The following is a 21,642-nucleotide window of genomic DNA, read 5'->3' on the forward strand; positions in this document are numbered from 1 at the left end:
CGTGGTGCCAGTTATTCTTTTAACTCTGCGCGTGTAATGTATTTACAAGTTCCGAGTTCTGCAAAACCCAAACACTACTTGCTGCTGCGACGACGGCGGTAGCGTACGACGAATGCAAACGGAATTTTTCAATCAACTGGGTTGCTTTGTTTTTGTTGTGTTTTTTTTGTTGTGGGTGTGTGTGTGCTTCTTAGGTTCACATCTAGTTGTGTTTTTTGTTGTTTGTTTAAAAGTAAAGGGGGACTATGCTTCTTTTCGACATTTTACGTGTTTTTTAATTTGTGGGTGTTACTTATCAAGGTGAGTGTGTGTATAATTTTTAAGAATTGTTACCACTAATAAGAAAAGTAACTTAAACTTAATAGTTGAAAAAGAAAGAAATAAAAACTTGCTCTAAAAAGATGTCCTATTTCTAGATAGTTTTGTATTGTGTGTGTGTTTTTTTCCGTAAAGGTTAGCGTTTCCCGCGACGTCGGCGAGATGAGTAAGATAAGTTTTAGCTCGATAAAAAAAGTCTCTTCCTACTACAATATAGAGAAGCGTATTCTTTCATGTTAGTTAGTTTCATCTTAATTGCATCTTGTCCTCATTTGTTTGATTTTTGATCTCTGATTATTCTTCCACATTTTTGGCTCACTGATTTGTATTTTCGGTTTTCATTTTTATCTTTATTTTCTTTTTCTTGCTAACACAGGATATCTACAATGATGAGTAATAAAAAAATAAAGCTTTAACCTCTCCTGCTCGGCGAGAACGCGCTCTGTCTTGTGTAAACAAAGAAAAAAATAAGGAATTTACTGCGAAACCACCGTTAGGGGTCGGCCTTACACTGTGCTAATCACTAATTTGTAAACTACACCAAGTTACACACTCTACGGTTACGATTAACTTAAGCAGAACATGGGGGATGATGAGCAAACGATGTCTGTTTGAGTTTTGGAAAATTTAGACAGTTTACACAGCTACTATTTTGATATACGCGTTTGTTCTATAGAGTATGGTTTAAAAAAGAAAACAATAGACACAATAACAACCTACAGGCATTCACAAGAGTTTTTGTTTTTTTTTTCTTTTTTGGAAGGAACCACCAACGACAAGACACAACGGAGCTCTACACACAGTCCAAACCTTATTTGAGATCGAGTTCCTCGCTCGTGTCCTCCTCCGAGGACTGTCCGGCGGCGCCGTCCTGGCCTTTCGGGGGCTTTGTCTTTTCGCTGCTGGCCTTGGGCGAATGTTCCGGGGAGGTGAGCGGCGAGGGGACATTCTCGTCTTCGTTTTCCGTCGCCGGGTCCTTCGAGCTGGCCGACGTGGCCGGCGACTGGTGATCGTTGTCGATGAACATGGCCTCCATCTTGCGGTTCATCTCCGCGACCTGTTCCTTGCACTTGTTCACCAGGTCTTCGTACGGTCGGCCGTGCAGAAAGCACACGATGATCACCGTCATGTTGTCGCCGCCGATTCCACCCATCTGGCAGTCCGGCGCCAGGCAGCGCGTCATCAGGTTCTCGCAAATGTTCTGCGGGTAAATTCCTTGCGCGATCTCCGCCTGCACAAACTCCATCACCGACTGGCTCGGCAGCACGTCCCAAATGCCGTCGCACGCAATCACCATAAACTGCCACTCGTCGTTCACAACCCGCTCCTCAATGTCCGGCCACGCCGTCACAACCTGTTCCTCCGGCAGTACGTTCGAGTTGCGCTTCAAGCTGAAATCCCCGAGCGCCCTCGAAAGTGCCAAATATCCGTTCACCCTGTTGTACTCCACGTACCCACCCGCCTTCTTTATCCTCTCCAGCTCGTTCGTATTGTTCGGCTTGTGGTCAAACGACAGCACGTCCAACTTCCCCCCGACGCAAGCGATCGCCCTCGAATCCCCCGCGTTAGCACAGTACAACCGATCGCTCTTGACCAGCACCGTCACCGCCGTCGAACCCGCCATCTGCTCCTTCAGCGAGTCGTCGTTCAGCATGGCCTCGTCAATGTCCAAAAAGCCCCGCTGCAACGCCTTCCGCATGTCGCTCCCGTACTCGGGTCGCCGCGTCACGTACTTGTGCAGGTGCTTGCCGGCGTGCTGCGCAATGTTCGCCCCGCCGTGGCCGTCGTACACCGCGAAGAACGCCGTGCCCGGGTCGTCCGGCAGCGACAGGATGTGCGTGTGCGAGTCCTCCATGTGGATGCGCCAGCCCTGCATGCAGCTCGAACCGACCTTGTAGTAGTCGTTCTGGCAGAACGCCGACTCCTTCGACGTTTCCGGCTCCGACAGTGTCTGGCCCATTTTGTTGCTAGCTGGTTTGTGGGATGTACTGCGATTGGTTTATTTCTGGAAAAGAAATTTAAAAAAATAGGCGTTTAACAAATTGATGAAAACAAATCAGCAGCCCATTCAAAACTATTTAGTATTTCGTAGGTTTGTAATTTATAGAATGCCCAAATCTTTCTTCGATTTTTTTTTCCTGTATTTAGGCAATCATTTTGAACAACTTTTGTACAACGTATGTACGTCATGATTCGAAATCCGGACACTTAGTAGCATATCATTTTCGATATAGCTGACAAAAAATCATGCAATAAGTTGGAAATGAAAAAATATCATCAGGATGTAGTATTAACAGTCAGTTTTAAGAGTATGCATGCAAAATATGTCTTTTCTAACAATTTTTCATCAGAATTTGAAAATTAAAATGACTTGTTGTGCTTCGAATCCCGGACACTGATAAAAGCTGATTCGAAATCCGGACACTTTTGCTTCGAATTCCGGACACTCGTTTTTGCTAATGAATCGCACAAATTTGGACTGAAATGTTAGTGAATTCTTTAGGTCTCAAATAAGGCCGATGCAAATATTAAAAAAAGTTTTTGTCCCTCGGCCCTGGCCGAGGTCAAGGGGGGAGGGGAAAAAAATATAAAAATTTAAATAACAAGCCATAGTCTTCACATTTAAATTAAAAAAAGTGTTTTAAAATGCATTTTACACTAGTTCAGTTGTTTTGCAATCATTAGTTTTCAAAAAATCTAAGATCTGACAAAAACAAAAATTGTATCGAAAAAAAAGATTTTGCATCGAAAATTTTCAAAAAAATCTTAAGATTTTTTAATAAACCCAAACATGCAAAAAATGATTTTAAACGCAGAAGAATGTATTTTAATTTGATTTCAGCTGGTTGCACTTGAATTTTCATTGAAATTTTGAAGTTTATTGTAAAAATATTTTTTTTGCCCCCTGATTTTTCGGGCCAATTTTAAGGGGGGGGGGGGGGGTGGTGACAAAAACTTTTAAAAATATTTGTACCAGCCTAAGCTGTTAACATCAAAACAATCGATGTCTTATATAAAAATTTGCTAGAATTTAAGGAAATCAAAACCATAAATTTCTGCTTTGCCTTGCCGTGGCTTCGAACGTCTATGAAATATGTTTCGCATTTTTGATAATCTTATAATTTTATTTTATTTAATTGTTTTGACATTAACTACAGCGTTGAAACAAACTTTAAATGAAAGTTGATGCTAAAATTCATCAAATAACACAGTTTAGACATTCATAATGCGAACTTATATCCAAATAATTGATAAAACAAGATGAGGTGTCCGGGTTTCGAAGCATCCGGGAATTCGAATCATGAAGTTACCACAACTTTTGAACTGTCGCCATAAAAGCGCGCGAGCCGAGACGCAAAGGGAGAGAAACTAAAAGGAGTTTTCTCTCCTCTCTTTAAACTTTGCTCTCTCTTTTATCGCGTCTCGGCTCGCGCGCTTTTATGGCGACAGTCCAAGAGCTGTCATGCACACCCTGGACTCACACATTCATGCCGTATATCGTGTACGAATGGGAGGACTTTCAGTGTATTTTTTGGATGCGGTTTCGTTCAATTATTTTAAGGAACATATTTCAATTCTTTCTTCATATTAGGAATCAAAATGACCACCTGTCTTATGAACAGGTTGAACAGGCGGACGCGACGCCTCTGCTCCCAGTAATACAACTTGTCAAGCCATGGCTTTCTACCTAAGGTACTCGCGATCAACTAAAAAACATCTCAATTTTTTTTTTTTCGTAAGCCAAATTTAAAATTTGCAGTTGAAAAGTTTACTCAATTTAATGTAATTTTTTTGTTTTAAACAGGCCATATGTAATAGAAAAACTTAAATTGTAGATGAAATTGTGCGATAGAGTATGGGCTTTCGTGAATGATCCCACAACAATACCACTAGTCAAGCGATAGCCAGGCGACTCTATCCAGCTGATAAAAAGCGCAGAGACAGTTCGAGGAAAACACGGATATGAATCTTCAAGCAATTTCAATATGGCAATTTGTATCAGAAGAAAGTTTGTCATTTTCGGCCGCGGTATTAATTTTAGGTATGTTATAACTGTAGCCGCAGTTCTTTTCAATATTCTTGCAGTTTATAATAATTATATTTGTATACGATGAAGATGATGCACCGGGTACGGAAACAAATACGTCTACATCATCAGCAAATTCGCGAAGAAATTGCAGCGGAGCTTAAAATAAATTACGCGCCAATGGGAATTCTGAATGTTTATTGGGACGGCAAGTTATTGCCTGATGTGTAAGGAAAGCCACTGTTGACCGCCTACCCGTGATGGTGTCTTCGTCAACAAAAGGGTGAAGTTCAGCTGCTCGGTGTCCCCAAATTTGAAAGTGGACCAGGGAAGAACCAAGCTGGAGCAGTTGCAAGTCTAAAGCAGGATTTAAAAATCTCGGGCAGAGTATTTGCGATGGTGTTATTTGACACTACTGACAGCAACACCGGTATCTACAAATGAGCATGCGTTGAGTTTGAACACCACATCATAGAACTCGTGATGACAGCGGCTTGGGACTCGCTTTTCAGATCCAATTTGATATGTGAACTGCAAAATGAAACGGGACAAAGATGACAGAATGCATCCAAGAACAGCTGAGCTCCTCTCCGGTATGAAAAAGGGTCCTTGAATTCCACGTTCTCACTTTTTAGGAGCTGATGTACGACCGTGTCTAAACCCAGGTGCGCACCATAATGCTCGATGGATGTCGCTGCAGCGTTGACCTTGTCTGACGCAGAAAAAATGTACGATGAAAACGTTGAATGATAGGATTGATAGCTGCTTGATGCTTACGTCCGTGTTAGGGAAGGGGTCTCGAACGCAACAAGTCACTATTGCGTCGAAATGGCAACACCAGGTGCAACGAAAAGCAAATGACCTAGGTAAGCCAGCCGAAATGACCGAGAGCCCCTGGGATATACACCGGAATTGGCCACAACTTGGGATGGCCTGTTCTCTTGGGAATGTTCTGATGAGGGGACCTTTGCCGGACCTAGCGAATTTGATCAATATTGGTTTCAATCATCATGGTTTTTGATACTGGACATGAAATTTGACATTTGTCGTGGTTTTTACAAAGCCGTCATACGAAATTTTAATTTTTGTATTTTTTAATCCGACTGAAACTTTTTTGGTGCCTTCGGTATGCCCAAAAAAGCCATTTTGCATCATTAGTTTGTCCATATAATTTTCCATACAAATTTGGCAGCTGGCCATACATAAGTGATGTACCGAAAATTCAAAAATCTGTAGCTGTCCGCCATCGCGTCCGTTTGGTAGGCTCTTCAAGCGTAAAATGAAAAACCACGTCAGATGGCAGCACTGGTTGCTGCGATCGGCTAACCCCCCGCCGCCGCTGTCAAACGTCAGCGGCGAAAAAGCAACGGCGACCTGATCGACGGTTTTTGGCGCGAAGAAAGAGCGCGCGCAAAGAACGAGAGAAAGAGGAAGTGCAAGAATTTTCATTCCGTTCGCAAACTTTGTAAAGTCAAGTCGTGTAAATAAATCGGTCGATAGAGTTTTATAGAGAAAAACGAGTGTTTTATTGCCGTGCCAGAACGTGGTTTACAGTCCCGCGAAAATACCATCGAAACCGTTCCGGGTTGAGGCAATCGGCCGCAACATTTGGTCCATTCGTACCGGACATTTGGACATTCGACCGTCGGATCCGCGAGTGAAGTGTTCAGTGGATTCCGGAAGATCGCTCGAGCGGAAGAACTCGGCAAGAGTCCGAGTGTTGATCCGGAAGCTCAAGAACCTTCCGAGAGGCGACTCCGTGGCCTGTAACGGCGGAAACAGTGGCGGCAAGAGCCCGCAAAAAAGAACAAAGTGTTTGCCGGAAGTTCCGTGTTTGTGTGAGTGAGCAGAGGAAAAGCGCAGCGACGCCATTTGTAGTGGTTCCCACGAGTGGAACTATCCGTGGAGTGCAGACGGCACAAGCGTTGCTGGTCTGGCTCTATGTGGCGGTCGTTCCTGAAGCTGCACACGGAATCGGAAAGCGAAGAAGAAAAAAAGCTCGTCGTGCAAGAGCAAGTGCCGTTCCCAGTGAAACAGCTGACGCCGAAGAAGCTGTGGGAGGAAAAGAAGAAGGAAAAGATGGCGGACGGTGAGATCAAGGCACTGTCCAAAAAGCGGAGCATGGTGAAGGGAAAACTCACGCGAGTTTTGCATGCCGTGCAGCCGAGTGCGCAGCCCGGTGCCCTACCGGGTGCCCAACCACGTGAGGCCGACGTGTCCCCGCCGCAGCTACGAGTCCACCAGCGCAACGTGGAAAAGTTCTATGGTGAGTTTTGCGAGACCCATGATAAAATTTTGGACTTGGTGGAGGAAGACGAGGGAATCAAGCAGCAGGAAGCAAAGTGGCTGGAGTTTGAGCAACTCTACAATCGAACGCTGGTCGTGTTGGAAACGATGCTGACCGTGCATGACAGACCCACCATGTCTACTCAGGCTATGCTTCCGGCTGCCCAAGCCGCCCAGCAAGTCATCATCCACCAGCAAGCGTTGCGTGCCCCACTCCCAACGTTCGACGGACGTTACGAGAACTGGGCAAAGTTCAAGGCCATGTTCCAGGACTTGATGCGCAATTCGTCCGACTCCGATGCCGTCAAGCTGTACCACCTGGACAAGGCTCTCGTAGGTGAAGCGGAAGGGAAGATCGACCTACGAACCATTCAGGACAACAACTACCAGGGAGCGTGGAAGGAACTGGAAGAGCAGTACGAGAACACGCGGCTTGTCATCGATCTCCACATCCAAGGCATCTTGCAGCTGAAGAAGATGGACAAGCGGTCATCGAAGGAGTTGCGAGATGTCGTTGAGCGGTGTTCCAGACACGTCGAAGGTCTACGCTTCCACAAGCAAGAGCTGTTGGGAGTGTCGGAGCTCATCGTGGTCAACATCCTCGCAGCTGCCCTGGACCGCGAGACACGAGAGCTCTGGGAAGCGACGATTGAGAAGGGTGAGCTACCGACATATCAAGCGACCGTTGACTTCTTGAGGAAGCGATGCCACATTCTCGAGCGATGCGAGCTGTCCGACCCAGAGGCATCTGCTGTCAAGCCGACAGTCTCTAAGATGCCATCTGCCACGAAACCTTCGGTGAATGTGTTCGCTGCGGCCACGACCACAAGCGAGGTGGTGTGCGAGCTCTGCGGTGGCAACCATCCGAATTACAAGTGCAGTGCCTTCTGTAGCATGTCAGTCCCACAGAGGCTGGAGAAGGTGAGAGAGGCACGAGCCTGCTACAACTGCCTGAGAACCGGCCATCTGGTCAGGAAGTGTCCCTCCGAGAGGACGTGTAAGTGTGGAGCGAGGCATCACAACCTACTCCACAAGGACTCACCGAAAGAACAAGCATCACCGAAGTCTGAGGCTGCGTTCAAGCCTCCACCAGCCACTGAACAAGCGGCCAATGGTTCCAGCAACGAGAACGCCGACGCCAGCGAGGAGCAGACGACGTCGTGCTGTAACAGCGGGCTGCTGCAAACCTCTCGACCTGTGCTGTTGCAGACAGCAGTCATTAACGTGGTGGACAAGCACGGTCGACTGCACCCGTGTCGCGCACTCCTGGACTCCGGATCGCAAGCCCACATCCTGTCAGCGGCGATGGCACGTAAGCTCGAGCTTCCGCTGACAAAGTGCAACGTGACGGTGATTGGAGCGAATGCCGTGAAAACACCAGCGAGGAGAAGTGTCAGCCTGAACTTTTCTTCGAGGTACGTCGATTTCCGTGATACCATTTCCTGTCTCATCTCGGAGAAGCCAACGGGAATCATTCCGTCCGAGAGGATCGACACGTCCGGATGGAAAATTCCCAACAGACTGCCGCTTGCAGATCCACAGTTCTTCGAATCCAACGACATCGACCTAGTGATGGCGTCCAACTACATGTGGGATTTGCTGCGGTCGGACAAGGTGAAGCTGCGCAACGGCACTGTAACGCTCCGAGAGACAGATCTGGGTTGGATTGTCACGGGTACCTACGATCCGTGCGACAAGGTGAGTCACTCTATTCTCCATTCAACTGTTGTGCGCCTGGATACCCTGAAGGAGACTGTAGTAGAATCAACGCTCCTCTCCGCCAAGAACGAAAAAGTCGATCGTCAAGTACAGACAACTCACCGCCGTAACCAGAACGATCGCTGCGTTCTTCAAATTCCGAGTCCGATCCCGGATACCCGAATTCCTCCGCGCTTTGCTGTTGAGCCAGGCGCTACTCGCTACCAGGATACGCTTTTCGTCCTGCCGTCGGAGGGCCCTGCACCGAACCTCGAGCAGAAATTGAGTGCAGTCGCGTACCAACCAGCTCGCCCACAGATACTCGACAGCGATTGCCGATTGAGAGCCGGTGATCGTATCCAAGAACCAAACCTAACAGATAACGACCAATCCCGACCAACTACCTGTACAACCTTCCAAGTAGCACCACAATGTCGCCAAATTCTACCCAGAATCGGAGCATCCAGTCCAGATCGTCGGCCAGAAGAAGCTTCAAGGCTTAAACGAGTTTCAGCTACGCAGCGGGCGGGAGAATGTCCGCCATCGCGTCCGTTTGGTAGGCTCTTCAAGCGTAAAATGAAAAACCACGTCAGATGGCAGCACTGGTTGCTGCGATCGGCTAACCCCCCGCCGCCGCTGTCAAACGTCAGCGGCGAAAAAGCAACGGCGACCTGATCGACGGTTTTTGGCGCGAAGAAAGAGCGCGCGCAAAGAACGAGAGAAAGAGGAAGTGCAAGAATTTTCATTCCGTTCGCAAACTTTGTAAAGTCAAGTCGTGTAAATAAATCGGTCGATAGAGTTTTATAGAGAAAAACGAGTGTTTTATTGCCGTGCCAGAACGTGGTTTACAGTCCCGCGAAAATACCATCGAAACCGTTCCGGGTTGAGGCAATCGGCCGCAACAGTAGCTTTTGAAGGAATTTTTTGATCGATTTGGTGTCTTCGGCAATGTTGTAGGTATAGATATGGACTACATTGGAAAAAAATGATACAAGGTAAAAAAAATTTTGGTGATTTTTTATTTATTTTTATTTTATTTATTTTTTGATATGTTTTAGAGGATATCAAATGCCAACTTTTCAGAAATTTCCAGGTTGTGCAAACAATCTTTGAGCGAGTTATGAATTTTTGTATCAATACTGATTTTTTCAAAAAATCGAAAATTGGTCGCAAAAATTTTTCAACTTTATTTTTCGATGCAAAATCAAATTTGCAATAAAAAGTACTTTAGTGAATTTTTGATAAAGTGCACCGTTTTCAAGTTCAATCCATTTTTAGGTGACTTTTTTGAAAATAGGATTTTTAGAATAAAAAAAATCACAATTTGAGAACTAAAAAAAACAGAATTACAAATTTAGGTAATTTGAAATTTAAGAATTTAATAATTTGGGAATTTAAGAATCCAAAAATTCAAAAATTTATGAATCCAAAAATTTAAATTTCAGGAATTTCAAAAATTATTTTATTTTAAGATATTACGAGTTCAAGAATTTGTGAATTTAAGAAGCTAAGAATTTATTATGAAAAAATAGAGTTAAAGAATCTAAGCATTTTAGAATTATAAAAATCATATTAATTTTAGAGTTCGGAGCTTAAGGATTTAAGAATATAATTGAAATTATTGAGATTTTTTTATTTTAGATTTTTTTTTTTCATTTTGGGTTTTGAATTTATATTTTTGTATTTTTAAAATATTTAAATTATTAAATTGTTGCATTTTGATATATTTCAACCTATTTTTCCCCAAAAATCCCAAGTGCACGCACGTATGGCTGAGTATATGTCTAGAGCAACATTTGAAAGGGCGCATAAGTATTTTGAAAGCTGGAAATGTTTTGCAGATTATAAGATAACAGAACTATTAGATTATTTGTGGAGGCCAGCTTTTGTTTTACATTTTGAGTTTTGTGGTAAAGTTACCTATTGTCTGGAAATTTGCAAAATAGTACAGCCTCAAAAATGTGTTATTCACAGTGTCACAAAATTCTCGATGCTGTTTGATGAGTAGAATTTAAAAAAAAATGTTAGAAAACATTTAAAAACGTTGAAACGTTAGTGTAAAACAAGAATTTCTAAATTTGGATAGTGGATTTCCTCCATAGCATGCTGAATTAATGTTCTTGAATTGTTGCCATTTGAATTTGAAATAACAACTACCTAACATTTGACAAATCACTTAAAAACACAGATCACGAAATAATTTTGAGTAGCAGAAGGATAAGATTTCCATTTTTTTTTCTAAGAAATCAATAGCCCGCCACCGCCGTTCTCAGTAACACCATAATTTCAGGAAAATCCCACCAATTCCAGGCACCAACAAACAAACAAATCACGCGCCTCCACAAAAAAAAGTCCTTTTATCAGCAGCAACGAGCGCGATTTATCTCTCCCTTTTTATTTTCCAAAAATAGCAAACCCACAGAGCTCCATTAAAGAAAATTGATAATTATCTCGACAGTGCACAGCGCAAAACAACCAAATGACACACAAATGAGCTCTCGTTACATTGCGCCACAGTCGAAACGAAAGCAGCAATTCAAGTAATCAATGTAACTCCGTCATCCATATCTCTTCCCGGCTGCAGCGCTGCAGCACACCTGACCTATTGCACACAAAATGCCAACAAAGAAAGAAACAGGCACTCACAAAAAAATCGCCAGAACTTGGCGATTTCGTAACAACATTGAACCCTGCTCCTTCCTTCTCCCTACGCGAGAATCGTCCTTCAATTTACACAAAGCCACTCTTAATCAGCCGAGTGGGAAGTTCCCAATTGTAATAGCTGGGACTCGACACACATACAGTAACAGGACGTGACCAATTGAGGTCCCCGACGGAACTCACCTGCTGATTCTACGGTGAATCCGGATACTCGCTACTCTTCTACGAGGGAACTTCCTGCAAGTTGTCTTTTCTGCTTAATATCTTCAGCGGTCAACCGCGCAGCTCATAGCTTCTTCAACAAGGAGATGATGACGACGATGACTAACGCTGCTGGTCAACAATTGCCCCCGGGGCGGCGGCGCCACGATTCAAGGCCCCGCCGATTGTTGTTATCTCTGCGAGCTTCTTCCTCTTGTCTGGGAGGGGGGCTGATTCTTATTCCTCCTGTTGTCCGGGTGCAAGCTGATAACGCAATGTCGTCGTCGTCGTCGTCAAATTGTTCAGCGTAGATTCCACCGGGAAAACAAAACCAAAACTTCGATTAGAGCACAGCAAAGGAGGGCAACGCAAATCGCCAAAATCGCGAACCTCTTACCCTAGTTCTTTTGTACGAAGGGGGTGACCGCGAGGGCAGGGAATGGTAATTGGCTCGCTGACTACGCAGTTATCGCGCGGGAGGTTGACGGAATGGCCACAACACTACGGGAATTACGGAAACTCGGCGCCGAACTGCTCACATTTATTGTCTAGACTGCCTAGGCTTACAAGGGGTACCTTTCTTCCGCTGCTAGGTTGAAAAACGGAGCGAAAAAACGAAAAACGGTACTCCCGCGACCGACGACGACGACGACACACACAGGAGAATATATGCAAATGAAACGCGCAACGGAACGCGTACGACACACGGAGGAGGATTGCGAAAAAATATCGAGCTTCTTCTCTCGATTCGTTTAGCAGTTGACAGTTGAAAAGTGTTTGACGGTTGCGCAAGTTAAAGGGAGTTGGACGATTACGCCTACCCGAGACCTAAACAGTTGGAGAGCGGTGTAAGTGGAGTAGTAGATTGGGAAAAATTAAATTGATTTTCTACCGTCAACTGAGGCGAATCGGAACAGCAGTTTAGATTGGACGTGGACAATGCTCGAGGAGGACCTACAAGCGCTTGAAGTTTTTGAACGGCGCGACGGGCGCGTGCTTAGGACGATCTTTGGCCGTGCGTGAGAACGCTGTATGGAGGAGAAGGATGAACCACGAGCTGGTGTAACTCTACGGCAAGCCAAGTATTCGGAAGGTCGCCAAGGCTGGCCGGATCAGGTGGGCCGGACACGTCGCAAGGATGCCGGACGCGCTGGTTGCGCACCAACCGAGTTGGTGTTCAATTCGGAGCCGGTTGGAACGCGGCGGAGGGGGGCGCAACGTGCATGGTGGTTAAATCCCAGGTTAAACCAAGTGGAGGAAGAAAGTGTGGGAGTTCCGAGTCGGAATAGAGTTATCTACGTGCGCATGTATTGCGTGTACGTACACGAAAAAAAGTGAGGTTAAATTTTGTACCGGCCTGCAAAACAAATGGTGTGCTAGTGTGTGTGAGATCGGGCTTAGATAGCTCTATTGGAGAGAAGCAACCCAGCAACGAGTTAGATGGCAACGCATCTGAAGACAGCTCATGACCCGGAGGTTGTACGAGCAGTAAAAGTAAAGTAAGTAAGGAACAAGCTGTCAAGAAGAACCTTTTCTGTCAAGAAGGACCGCGAAGTATTAAAAAAAATCATTTTAAATCCATTGCGGTCGTAAAAAGGGTCATTGTATTCAGAAAAATAAGCTTTATCGTTGTGAACAATAATATCCCAAATTTGAGCTTCATTTTAGGACCCAGTTACACTGAAAACCCAACCATAGTAGTTGCTACCATATTGTAGGGTTAAATTGAGAACACGCACCGACGTATTTTTGCTAAAAACATTCCGTGCTTGGATTGACTGATTAACGCAGTCAGTTTTACTATGTCGAGAGCGGTATGGTAATTTTAACCCTCGATTATGGAGAGAATGATAGTGATTTCGTATTAGCTACCATGCAATTTTGTGGAAGCATGGTACATTTTACCATATTTGCGTTTACTTTCACCAAAAAGCCACAGTTAATTTAATAAGCAGCATTTTTAGCAAATTTTCTTAAAACTACCATGGTCGGGCTTTCAGTGTAGGGTGGTTTGTCGTTCTTGCATACAACTTAAAAATTGCATGCAATGTGTAGGAGAACCGAACCGCACTAATTTTCCATACAAAATTTGGAGAAAATCCATTCGGCCCCGTCTAAATATTTTTGATAAATTCAAAGTTTACGTGTTTCTGGGGACCCCAAAGTTCATTATTCCCCTTGAGTTGAGCTAGTGTAAAATGCGTTTTAAAACACTTTTTCCATGCAATTGTTGAAATTATGACTTGTAATTTCTCAATTTTTTTTTAAATTTTTTTGCTGCCCCTTCTCGATCCCGGCCAGAGCCGAGGGAGAAAAACATTGAAAAATATTTGCATCGGCCTTAATGCAAAAAAACCTATTCTGTCAAGAAGGGCTGAGATGCTTTAGGGAAAACCGCAACTTTTAAGCCTTTTAGGTCTCATTTAAACATTCCAACGATTACTAATGCCAATATCTCAGCAAAAAATGGAAAAATTTTGAATGTTGAAACATGAAGTATTTGTGAAAATTTATGATCATTTCCAAGATCTTTTCGAAAAATATATTTTGAACATTTTGTAATCGGGACTTACATTTCAAATGGTCGTTATGTTGAATGTTTGGCCCTTTTGAAATGTTAGTCTTGATTTTTTTTTGTCCACACTTCTTTATGGCTCAAAGATGCCTCTTTTTTATTAAGGACCTTGAGTCTTTCGGGTCCTGTAAAGTAGATCAAAAAAGTTACAGATTTTCTAATATATTAAAATATATTAAAATTAATTAGTTAATATATTAAAATTAAATATATTTATAGCTTAACTATATTTAAATACCATTTTTGTAACGACAGCTGTCAAAATTGTATGTAACTTTGACACAAAAAGGCATCTTTTGTTAAAATTTGAGCCAAATAAAAAAGTACACAAAATCTGCCGACTTCGTAGAGAATTGCTCATTTGGCGACAAAAAGCGAATAAAACCCGAACTTCCTCTCCAATCCAGATTTTTAACCCTCTACAACCCAACCCCGCCTTTAGCCGGGCTTCGATTTAAAAACTCGTCAAAAATCCATTTTTCAACCAACTTTATTATCGGATTAGTTTTCAAAAAGCCGTATGAGCCATTGGTAAACAAAATCCTTTTGCATCGGTATTCGACCTACTTACGAAAATCCAATATCAAAAATGCTCGAAATTGTTCATCTACACGTCCTTCAAGTGCCTCATACTTAAGGCTACCAACTGTACGGATTTTTTCCTTACCATACGGATTTTCGAACCTCTTCGCGGATTTTTAACAGGCCGGAATTTTTGTAGGAAATTTTACGCATAATACGGATTTGTACGGAATTTCAACAGCTTTTTAATCATTGAATTGCTTTTTTGATTTGGTCGAAGCTTTTGTTAACTATACATTTTTATTTTTCTGTGAGTTTGATTTAAAAAGAGAGAGTTTCCTCAATTCAAACTTGATTATCAATAATTCTAGAGTTTTTGAACTATTGTCTTTCATATTTTGATAGGACCTTTTTTTTAAAAAAAAAAAACTCCAGAATTGTTCTTTTAGAAATTCCTTACTAAATCTATTTATCCATTTCCTAAATTTCTAAAACTTGTGAAAACATTTGAACATTTGAATTAACAAATCTAGGTCCTATAAACTGTTGTTTTTCACATGTTATAGGACCTTTTCAATAAAAAAAAAACTCTGGAAAAGTGTTCGTGAAAACACTAAGAACGATATTATTCTTAAAAGCAAACTTGACATTTCGTAAACTTTTAAACGTTTAACAAAAAACAAAATAAAGAACATAATGATTTGATCAAATTACGAGTTATTTTATGAATACTTTTAAACGTGCAAGTCATAAGCACTCTGATAGCATTTTGTGAAATTTGTTAGCTGTAAAAACGACACAGTTTTGTATTTTTAATTCTCAAATTTATTAAATTTAATTTATCTAAATAATTCATGGACAGTTTTTGTTACACCATGGTGTCATATCGGCAAAGTGTACGGATTTTTGCTCAGCAAGAGTTGGTAGCCTTAACTTGAAATAAATGAAATTTTGTTTCATTTTCGAGAAAAACGAAAATTAGTATCAGAGGTCACTGTTGGGTATCAAAATTGAACTATCCCCGTACATAAAATACAAATAGCACACAGCGCTATCTAGACAAGTTTGGACGAATGACAGGAGGTGTAGATGACAGCGAGAACTGTCACCTACAGATGAAGAAGGAAGAGGAAAAGGGTTAAGAAGAAGAAATTGTTTAAATCCCCACCAATAAAGTTTCCGCACTCGCACAGAACGGTCGAGTTTTTGCCCCCAAAAGTGCGCCGCGTTTTTAGTCGTCCGATTGGACGTTCCCCTCCCCGGAAAGTGATCCCCCGATAGTGCCGTCTATCACCTGGCCTGTGAGCTGCCCCGATCCCACCCGCTAACGTCGCTGCTTGCCAAGCGCGGTTCGTTCGCGTCCGTCCCCCAAGTGCGGCCGGCGTGTGTTCCGCGAATCGTCCGGTGTGACCGGCGTGTGTCCCCCGAAAAAGACCCCCAGCGGTGGAAAACGGTCCCGTACCGGCCCGTGATCTGGCCCCGAATCCCCGCACCCGCAGTGTCCCCCATCATTTTGGTGCCGTGACCAGGATATCTCCTGGTGCGCCACGTCCCGTCCCGAAACACAACGTAGGACTTTGGAGGTTAGATAACCTCACTTCGTGGATCACGAGGTCGCACGTTTCTCGCACGTGCTGTCTGCTGCACTGCTCGTGCGCCGTGCCTGCCGCGCCGGAAGTCATCGTTTGGAGTGGCTGATTTTGATTGATACAAGGCCTCATTCCCAAGAGGTACCAGGTGAGTACCTCTCCAATCAAATCACCCCCCATTTGCGGTACTTCCTGGGTCTTTACCCGTTCCAGCCTCGTCCATTCGTCCACGTGTGCCGCCCCGGAAGTGGCCGTGATGTCGGCGGCGGAAAAGAAGATCCGCCAATGTGAGACGCGGCTGAAGGTGGTGAACGAGTCGCTGGCGCGTGTGAACCAGTTCTTGGACAGCTACGCGGAAGAGAAGCAGAGTGAAGTTCCCCTCCGGTTGGGCAGACTGGAGAAAACGCTCGAGACGTTCGAGTCGCTGATGGCGCAGTACGAGCAGTTGGACGACACCGACGCTTTCGAGAAGGGCTGCCTGCAGCAGCGTGCGTCCGTGGAGGAGATGTACTTCAAGTGCAAAGCCCGCTTGCTCGAGAAGTTGCCCCCTGAGGAATCAAGACCCCCCGCGCCCATCTCTGAAACGAGTCGCCCTGCGCTGCTGTCTAGCCTGTCGAACGTGAAGCTCCCGACAATTACGCTCCCGGAGTTCGACGGCGACTACAGCAAGTGGCTCACGTTCCACGACACGTTCCTCTCCCTGATCCACTCGTCGAGTGAGATCTCGTGCGTGCAGAAGTTCCACTACCTCCGGTCGTCACTTTTTGGAGAAGCTGCTGGCAAGATCGCGAATTTGGAAATCTCCGCGCAGGGCTACGCCATCGCTTGGGAGACCCTCACCAAGTACTACAACGACAAGAATCTCCTGCGGAAGAAGCACATCCGTACACTGTTGAAGTACCCCAAGATCCCCAACGACTCCGTCGAAGCGCTGCACCGGATTGTCGACGATTTCCAGTGCCACACGCAGACCTTAAAGCAGCTTGGGGAACCGATCGAGCAGATGAGCTCGATTCTGATCGAGCTGCTGGAGGACAAGTTGGACGACGCTTCGCTGAGTGCGTGGGAGGAATCGATCGGCCAGAAGGAGGAGCAGTCAACTTTCAGCGCGATGATCGAGTTCCTGCAGAGGCGCGCACGCGTGCGCGAGACGATCCAGATCAACCGCCCGCAGCAGGTCGCGCCGAAGTCCGGAAGCCACAATCCCGCGCCCAAGAAGCCGTTCCAAACCCGCGTCAACTCGAACGCCGCAGTAGAAACCCCGCCCAAGACCTTCCCGCTGTGCCCCGCCTGCGACAAACAAAAGCACTCGATCATGGACTGCGCTGCGTTCAACAGCATGAACGTTTCGGAGCGCATGAGGGTGGTCACGGACAAGAGGCTCTGCAGTAACTGCTTCCGAAGCGACCACTTTGCCCGGAACTGTCGCTCGAAGTACCACTGCAAGCACTGCAACAAGCGCCACCACTCGATGATCCATCCCGGCCCCGGATTGCAGGACACGAACCCCATCGTAGCCACCCCCGCTATGAACCCCGCTCCCGTGAACGCCGCTACGAAGTCGAGCAGCGCCAGCGTGCTGCTGTCGACGGTGGTGCTCGTCGTTTTGGACAGCTACGGCAAAGAACACCTCGCTCGTGCCCTGCTGGATACCGGATCTCAACCCAACGTGATGAGTGAACACCTGTGCCAGCAACTCCATCTGTTCCGCAAGGTTGCCAACGTCCCCATCTCTGGTGTTGACAGCACGATCACGAACGCCAAGCACAAGGTCAGCACCGAGGTCAGATCCCGTGTCAGCCGTTTCGCGGAGACTCTTGACTTCCTCGTGCTGCGCAAGGTGACCTGTGAGACCCCGCCCGTTACCATCCCGATCGCCCAGTGGAAGATTCCGGAGCATCTAGCACTTGCCGACCCGGAGTTCAACGTGTCCCGCAAGGTCGACATGATCATCGGAGCTGCTCACTTCTACTCGTTCCTGCTTGAAGGCCGGATCCGTCTGGCTGGCCCCGTCCCCCTGCTTGTCGAGTCCGTGTTTGGATGGATTGCGACGGGCTCAGTTGAGGTCAGCAACGAAGCGGAGCAGCAACCTACGGTGGCTTGTCATGTGGCGACAGTCGAATCCGTGGACAAGATGCTGGAGCGATTCTGGGCTCTCGAAGAGGTCGGCAGTTCCAACTACTCGGTCGACGAGCACAAGTGCGAAGCCTACTTCAAGGAGACGGTTGCGCGCGACGAGAGCGGACGGTACGTGGTCAAGCTGCCGAAACACCCCGACTTCCAGCAGATGATCGGCGCGTCGAAGACGAACGCTGTCCGCAGATTCCGGTGGCTGGAGCAGAAGCTGGAGAAACAACCCGAACTCAAGCCGCAGTACCACGAGTTCATGCAGGAGTACCTGACCTTGGGCCACATGCACGCTGTTCCCGACGACGCCGAAGACGAAAGTTCCCGAGCGTGCTATTTGCCCCACCATCCCGTGATCAAGGAACAGAGCTCGACGACTAAAGTGCGCGTTGTGTTCGACGGTTCCGCCAAGACCAGCGCGGGACACTCCCTCAACGATGCGCTTCTAGTCGGACCCGTGGTGCAGGACGAGCTCCTGGACACTGTGCTGCGCTTCCGGAAGTTCCCCATCGCCCTAGTAGCCGACATCGAGAAAATGTACCGCCAGGTGGCGGTGCACCCTGAAGACCGTCCGTACCAGCGGATCGTTTGGAGGTTCGATCCGGAGCAACCCATCACCACGTACGAGCTGGCCACGGTGACGTACGGTTTGGCACCATCGTCCTTCTTGGCCACGAGAACTTTGCTTCAGCTGGCTGACGACGAAGGCGCGCAGTTCCCCCAGGCCAGCGCGGCCATCAAGAAGCACATGTACGTGGACGACTTCATCGGCGGAGCGTACACCGTAGACGACGCGATACTGCTGCGCTCCGATCTCTGCAAGCTGCTGCTGAAGGGAGGATTCCAGCTGCGTAAGTGGTGCTCCAACTCGCTCGCCGTCCTGGCGGACATTCCCAGCGAGCTCCTTGGAACGCAGTCGTCGTTGCAGTTCGACCCCGAAGAAACGATCAAAACCCTTGGCATCAGCTGGGAGCCCGAAGCTGACGTGTTCCGGTTCGTTGTCTCGGTCGTCTGGGATCTGTCCCCAACCAAGCGCAACATCCTCTCCGTAATCGCCCAGTTGTACGACCCCCTTGGTCTGATCGCTCCCGTGGTCGTGCTCGCCAAAATCATCCTGCAGGAGCTGTGGTACTTGGCTCTGGAGTGGGATGCATTGGTTCCCCCGGAGTTGCGCACGAGATGGTTCGACTTTTGCGAAGGGCTTTCGCACCTGACCAACTTCCGCATCGACCGCTACGCCTTCGCCCGCAAATGCTGCTACGCCGAGCTCCATTTCTTCTCGGATGCGTCCGAGGTGGCATACGGAGCAGTCGCCTACGTGCGCTCGGAGTCGCCGGACGGCAAGATCAAGGTGAGCTTGCTGACATCGAAGTCGAAGGTGGCCCCCCTCAAGAAGCGAAGCATACCTCGTCTGGAACTTTGCGCATTCTTTCTCGCCGCGCAAATGTACGTGAGAGTCGTCGAAGCCCTGGACGTGAAGTTTCAAGACGTGTACTTCTGGACCGACTCGGAGGTGGTTCTGCAGTGGCTGAAGTCGGCGCCCCGAAGGTGGAAACCCTTCGTCGCGAATCGCATCTCGGAGATCCAGATCATCACCCACGGCGCAAAGTGCCTGCACGTCGCCGGCATGGAGAACCCTGCGGATCTGGTGTCCCGCGGAATGCCGGCGGAGAAGCTCGTCAACAGCCCCAAGTGGAAGTTCGGAGCGTCCTGGTTGGGCAAGCACAAACCGCTGTGGCCCTCGCAGCGCGACCTCAAAGGTGCGCTCCCCATCGAAGAGCAGAAGGAGAAACCCATTCTGGTTGTACAAACCACCCCGCCCAACCATGTCTTCACCATTTTCTTCTCGTACCAACGCCTGCTGAACGCAGTAGGCCTCGCTTTGCGTTTCGGAAACAATGTCCGCAAGTCTGGTAAGCGGAACACGGACCGAGTTCTGTCGGTCGTCGAGCTCGAAGCCGCTAAGGTCGCGCTCGTCAAAATCGTCCAAGCCGAGACGTTCCCGGAGGATCTCAAGCTATTGCGGAAAGGCCGACCTGTCGCACCAAAGTCTTCTCTGCGCCTGCTCAACCCATTCTTGGATCAAGCTGGTGTGATACGCGTTGGTGGCCGGTTGTGCTTGTCCGACGAGCCGTACGCAGTGAAGCACCCGATGGTCGTCCCTGGCTTCCACCCGTTCACGCGACTGATGCTGACCTACTACCACTTGAAGGTGATCCACGGTGGCATCACGGTGACGCTCGCCAGCGTCCGAGACGAGTTCTGGCCGTTGAACGGCCGCCGCGCGGTGCGCAACGCGATACGCCGCTGCTTCAGATGTTGCCGAGCGAACCCCCAACCCATCCAGCAGCCGATCGGTCAGCTGCCCGTCGCCAGAGTCACCGCCAACGAAGCGTTCACCTGCACCGGCGTCGATTTCTGCGGGCCGCTGTATTTGAAACCAACGCACCGCCGCGCCGCATCCCGCAAGTGCTATGTCGCGGTCTTCATCTGCCTGAGCACTAAGGCCGTCCACCTGGAGCTGGTCAACGATCTGTCCACTGCAGCGTTCCTGATGGCCCTGACCCGGTTCACCTGGAGAAGAAACAATCCGAGTCACATCTACTCCGATAACGGAACTAATTTCATCGGAGCCAAGAACGTCCTTCACCAGCTGTACCAGATGCTGCAGCCCGGACCCGAAAGCGACAAGATCGCCAAGCACCTGGCGGACGACGGCATCCAGTGGCACCTGATCCCCCCGCGCGCTCCCAACTTCGGCGGTCTCTGGGAGGCTGCTGTTAAGGTGGCCAAAAAGCATCTCGTTCGGCAGCTCGGAAACTCACTGCTGTCCTTCGAGGAGTTGACCACGGTGCTCACTGCGATCGAAGGCTGTATGAACTCGCGCCCCCTAACCCGGCTGTCGGAGGATCCCAACGATCTGTCCGCGCTCACCCCGGCCCACTTCCTGGTGAAGAACATGATCCGCCCGCTTCCCGAGCCGGACGTGCGCGACGTCCCTCTGAACCGACTGACCCAGTATCAGCGCATCCAGGCCTACTCCCAGCGATTTTGGCACCGCTGGCGGAACGAGTACTTGAAGGAGCTCCAAACGCAGTACAGCAGCAACCCCCGTCGTTACAACCTGGACGTCGGCTCCGTGGTGATCATCAAGGACGAGCTGCTTCCACCCGCCCGCTGGCCGCTGGCCCGCGTCCTGGAAGTGCACCCTGGACCTGATGGCGTCACTCGTGTGGCCACGCTGCGAACCGCCGGAGGAATCCTGAAGCGAGCTGTCTCGAAGATCTGCCCCCTGGAGTGCGCCGACGAAGACGAAGAAGACAAGTGATGTGTTTACTTTTGGATTGTATTTTTGATTACCTTTTAGTTTATTTTGAAAATGTATTTTCAAGGTGGCCGGTGTTATGTTGGGTATCAAAATTGAACTATCCCTGTACACACGGAGGATAGGCATTACACGAAATCGAGTTCGATTACACGAAATTCAGTTCAGGTACGATTACATACTTTCGTGTAACAGGGGTCGAACTGGATTTCGTGTAAAATCGAAATTGAAATGTTTCACCGGGTGAAAATTGCATATTGCCTACATTTGGGCGTTTTTGGATTTTCTTTGGGATTCTTATTAAGGGATATTA

The 21,642-nt window shown here is 47.4% G+C and overlaps 2 protein-coding genes across 2 annotated transcripts; one reads left to right on the top strand and one right to left on the bottom strand.

The window, feature by feature from the left end:
* Nucleotides 1-659: 659 nt before the first annotated feature.
* On the bottom strand, nucleotides 660-11,951 carry LOC120415906 (probable protein phosphatase 2C T23F11.1). The gene is made up of 3 exons (XM_039577549.2): nucleotides 11,589-11,951; nucleotides 11,174-11,455; nucleotides 660-2,323 (listed from the first exon to the last, which is right to left on the bottom strand). The coding sequence occupies exon 3, from the start codon at nucleotides 2,276-2,278 to the stop codon at nucleotides 1,130-1,132; it is 1,149 nt and encodes a 382-aa protein (XP_039433483.1). The 5' UTR covers nucleotides 2,279-2,323; nucleotides 11,174-11,455; nucleotides 11,589-11,951; the 3' UTR covers nucleotides 660-1,129.
* Nucleotides 6,287-21,434, top strand: LOC128093399 (uncharacterized). The gene is made up of 2 exons (XM_052709985.1): nucleotides 6,287-8,885; nucleotides 16,003-21,434. Exons 1-2 carry the CDS (start codon nucleotides 6,287-6,289, stop codon nucleotides 21,330-21,332), a joined length of 7,929 nt encoding a protein of 2,642 aa, XP_052565945.1. The 3' UTR covers nucleotides 21,333-21,434.
* The last annotated feature ends 208 nt before the right edge of the window (nucleotides 21,435-21,642 follow it).

The sequence above is a fragment of the Culex pipiens genome, chromosome 3, assembly GCF_016801865.2.
Source record: "Culex pipiens pallens isolate TS chromosome 3, TS_CPP_V2, whole genome shotgun sequence".
Lineage (NCBI taxonomy): Eukaryota > Metazoa > Arthropoda > Insecta > Diptera > Culicidae > Culex > Culex pipiens.

Coding starts and splice junctions, on each gene's coding strand:
- LOC120415906 (XM_039577549.2), bottom strand. CDS start 2,278: ATGGGCCAGACACTGTCGGAGCCGGAAACGTCGAAGGAGTCGGCGTTC.
- LOC128093399 (XM_052709985.1), top strand. CDS start 6,287: ATGTGGCGGTCGTTCCTGAAGCTGCACACGGAATCGGAAAGCGAAGAA. Junction 8,886..16,002: donor TCCGCCATCGCGTCCGTTTG/GTAGGCTCTTCA, acceptor GATTGATACAAG/GCCTCATTCCCAAGAGGTAC.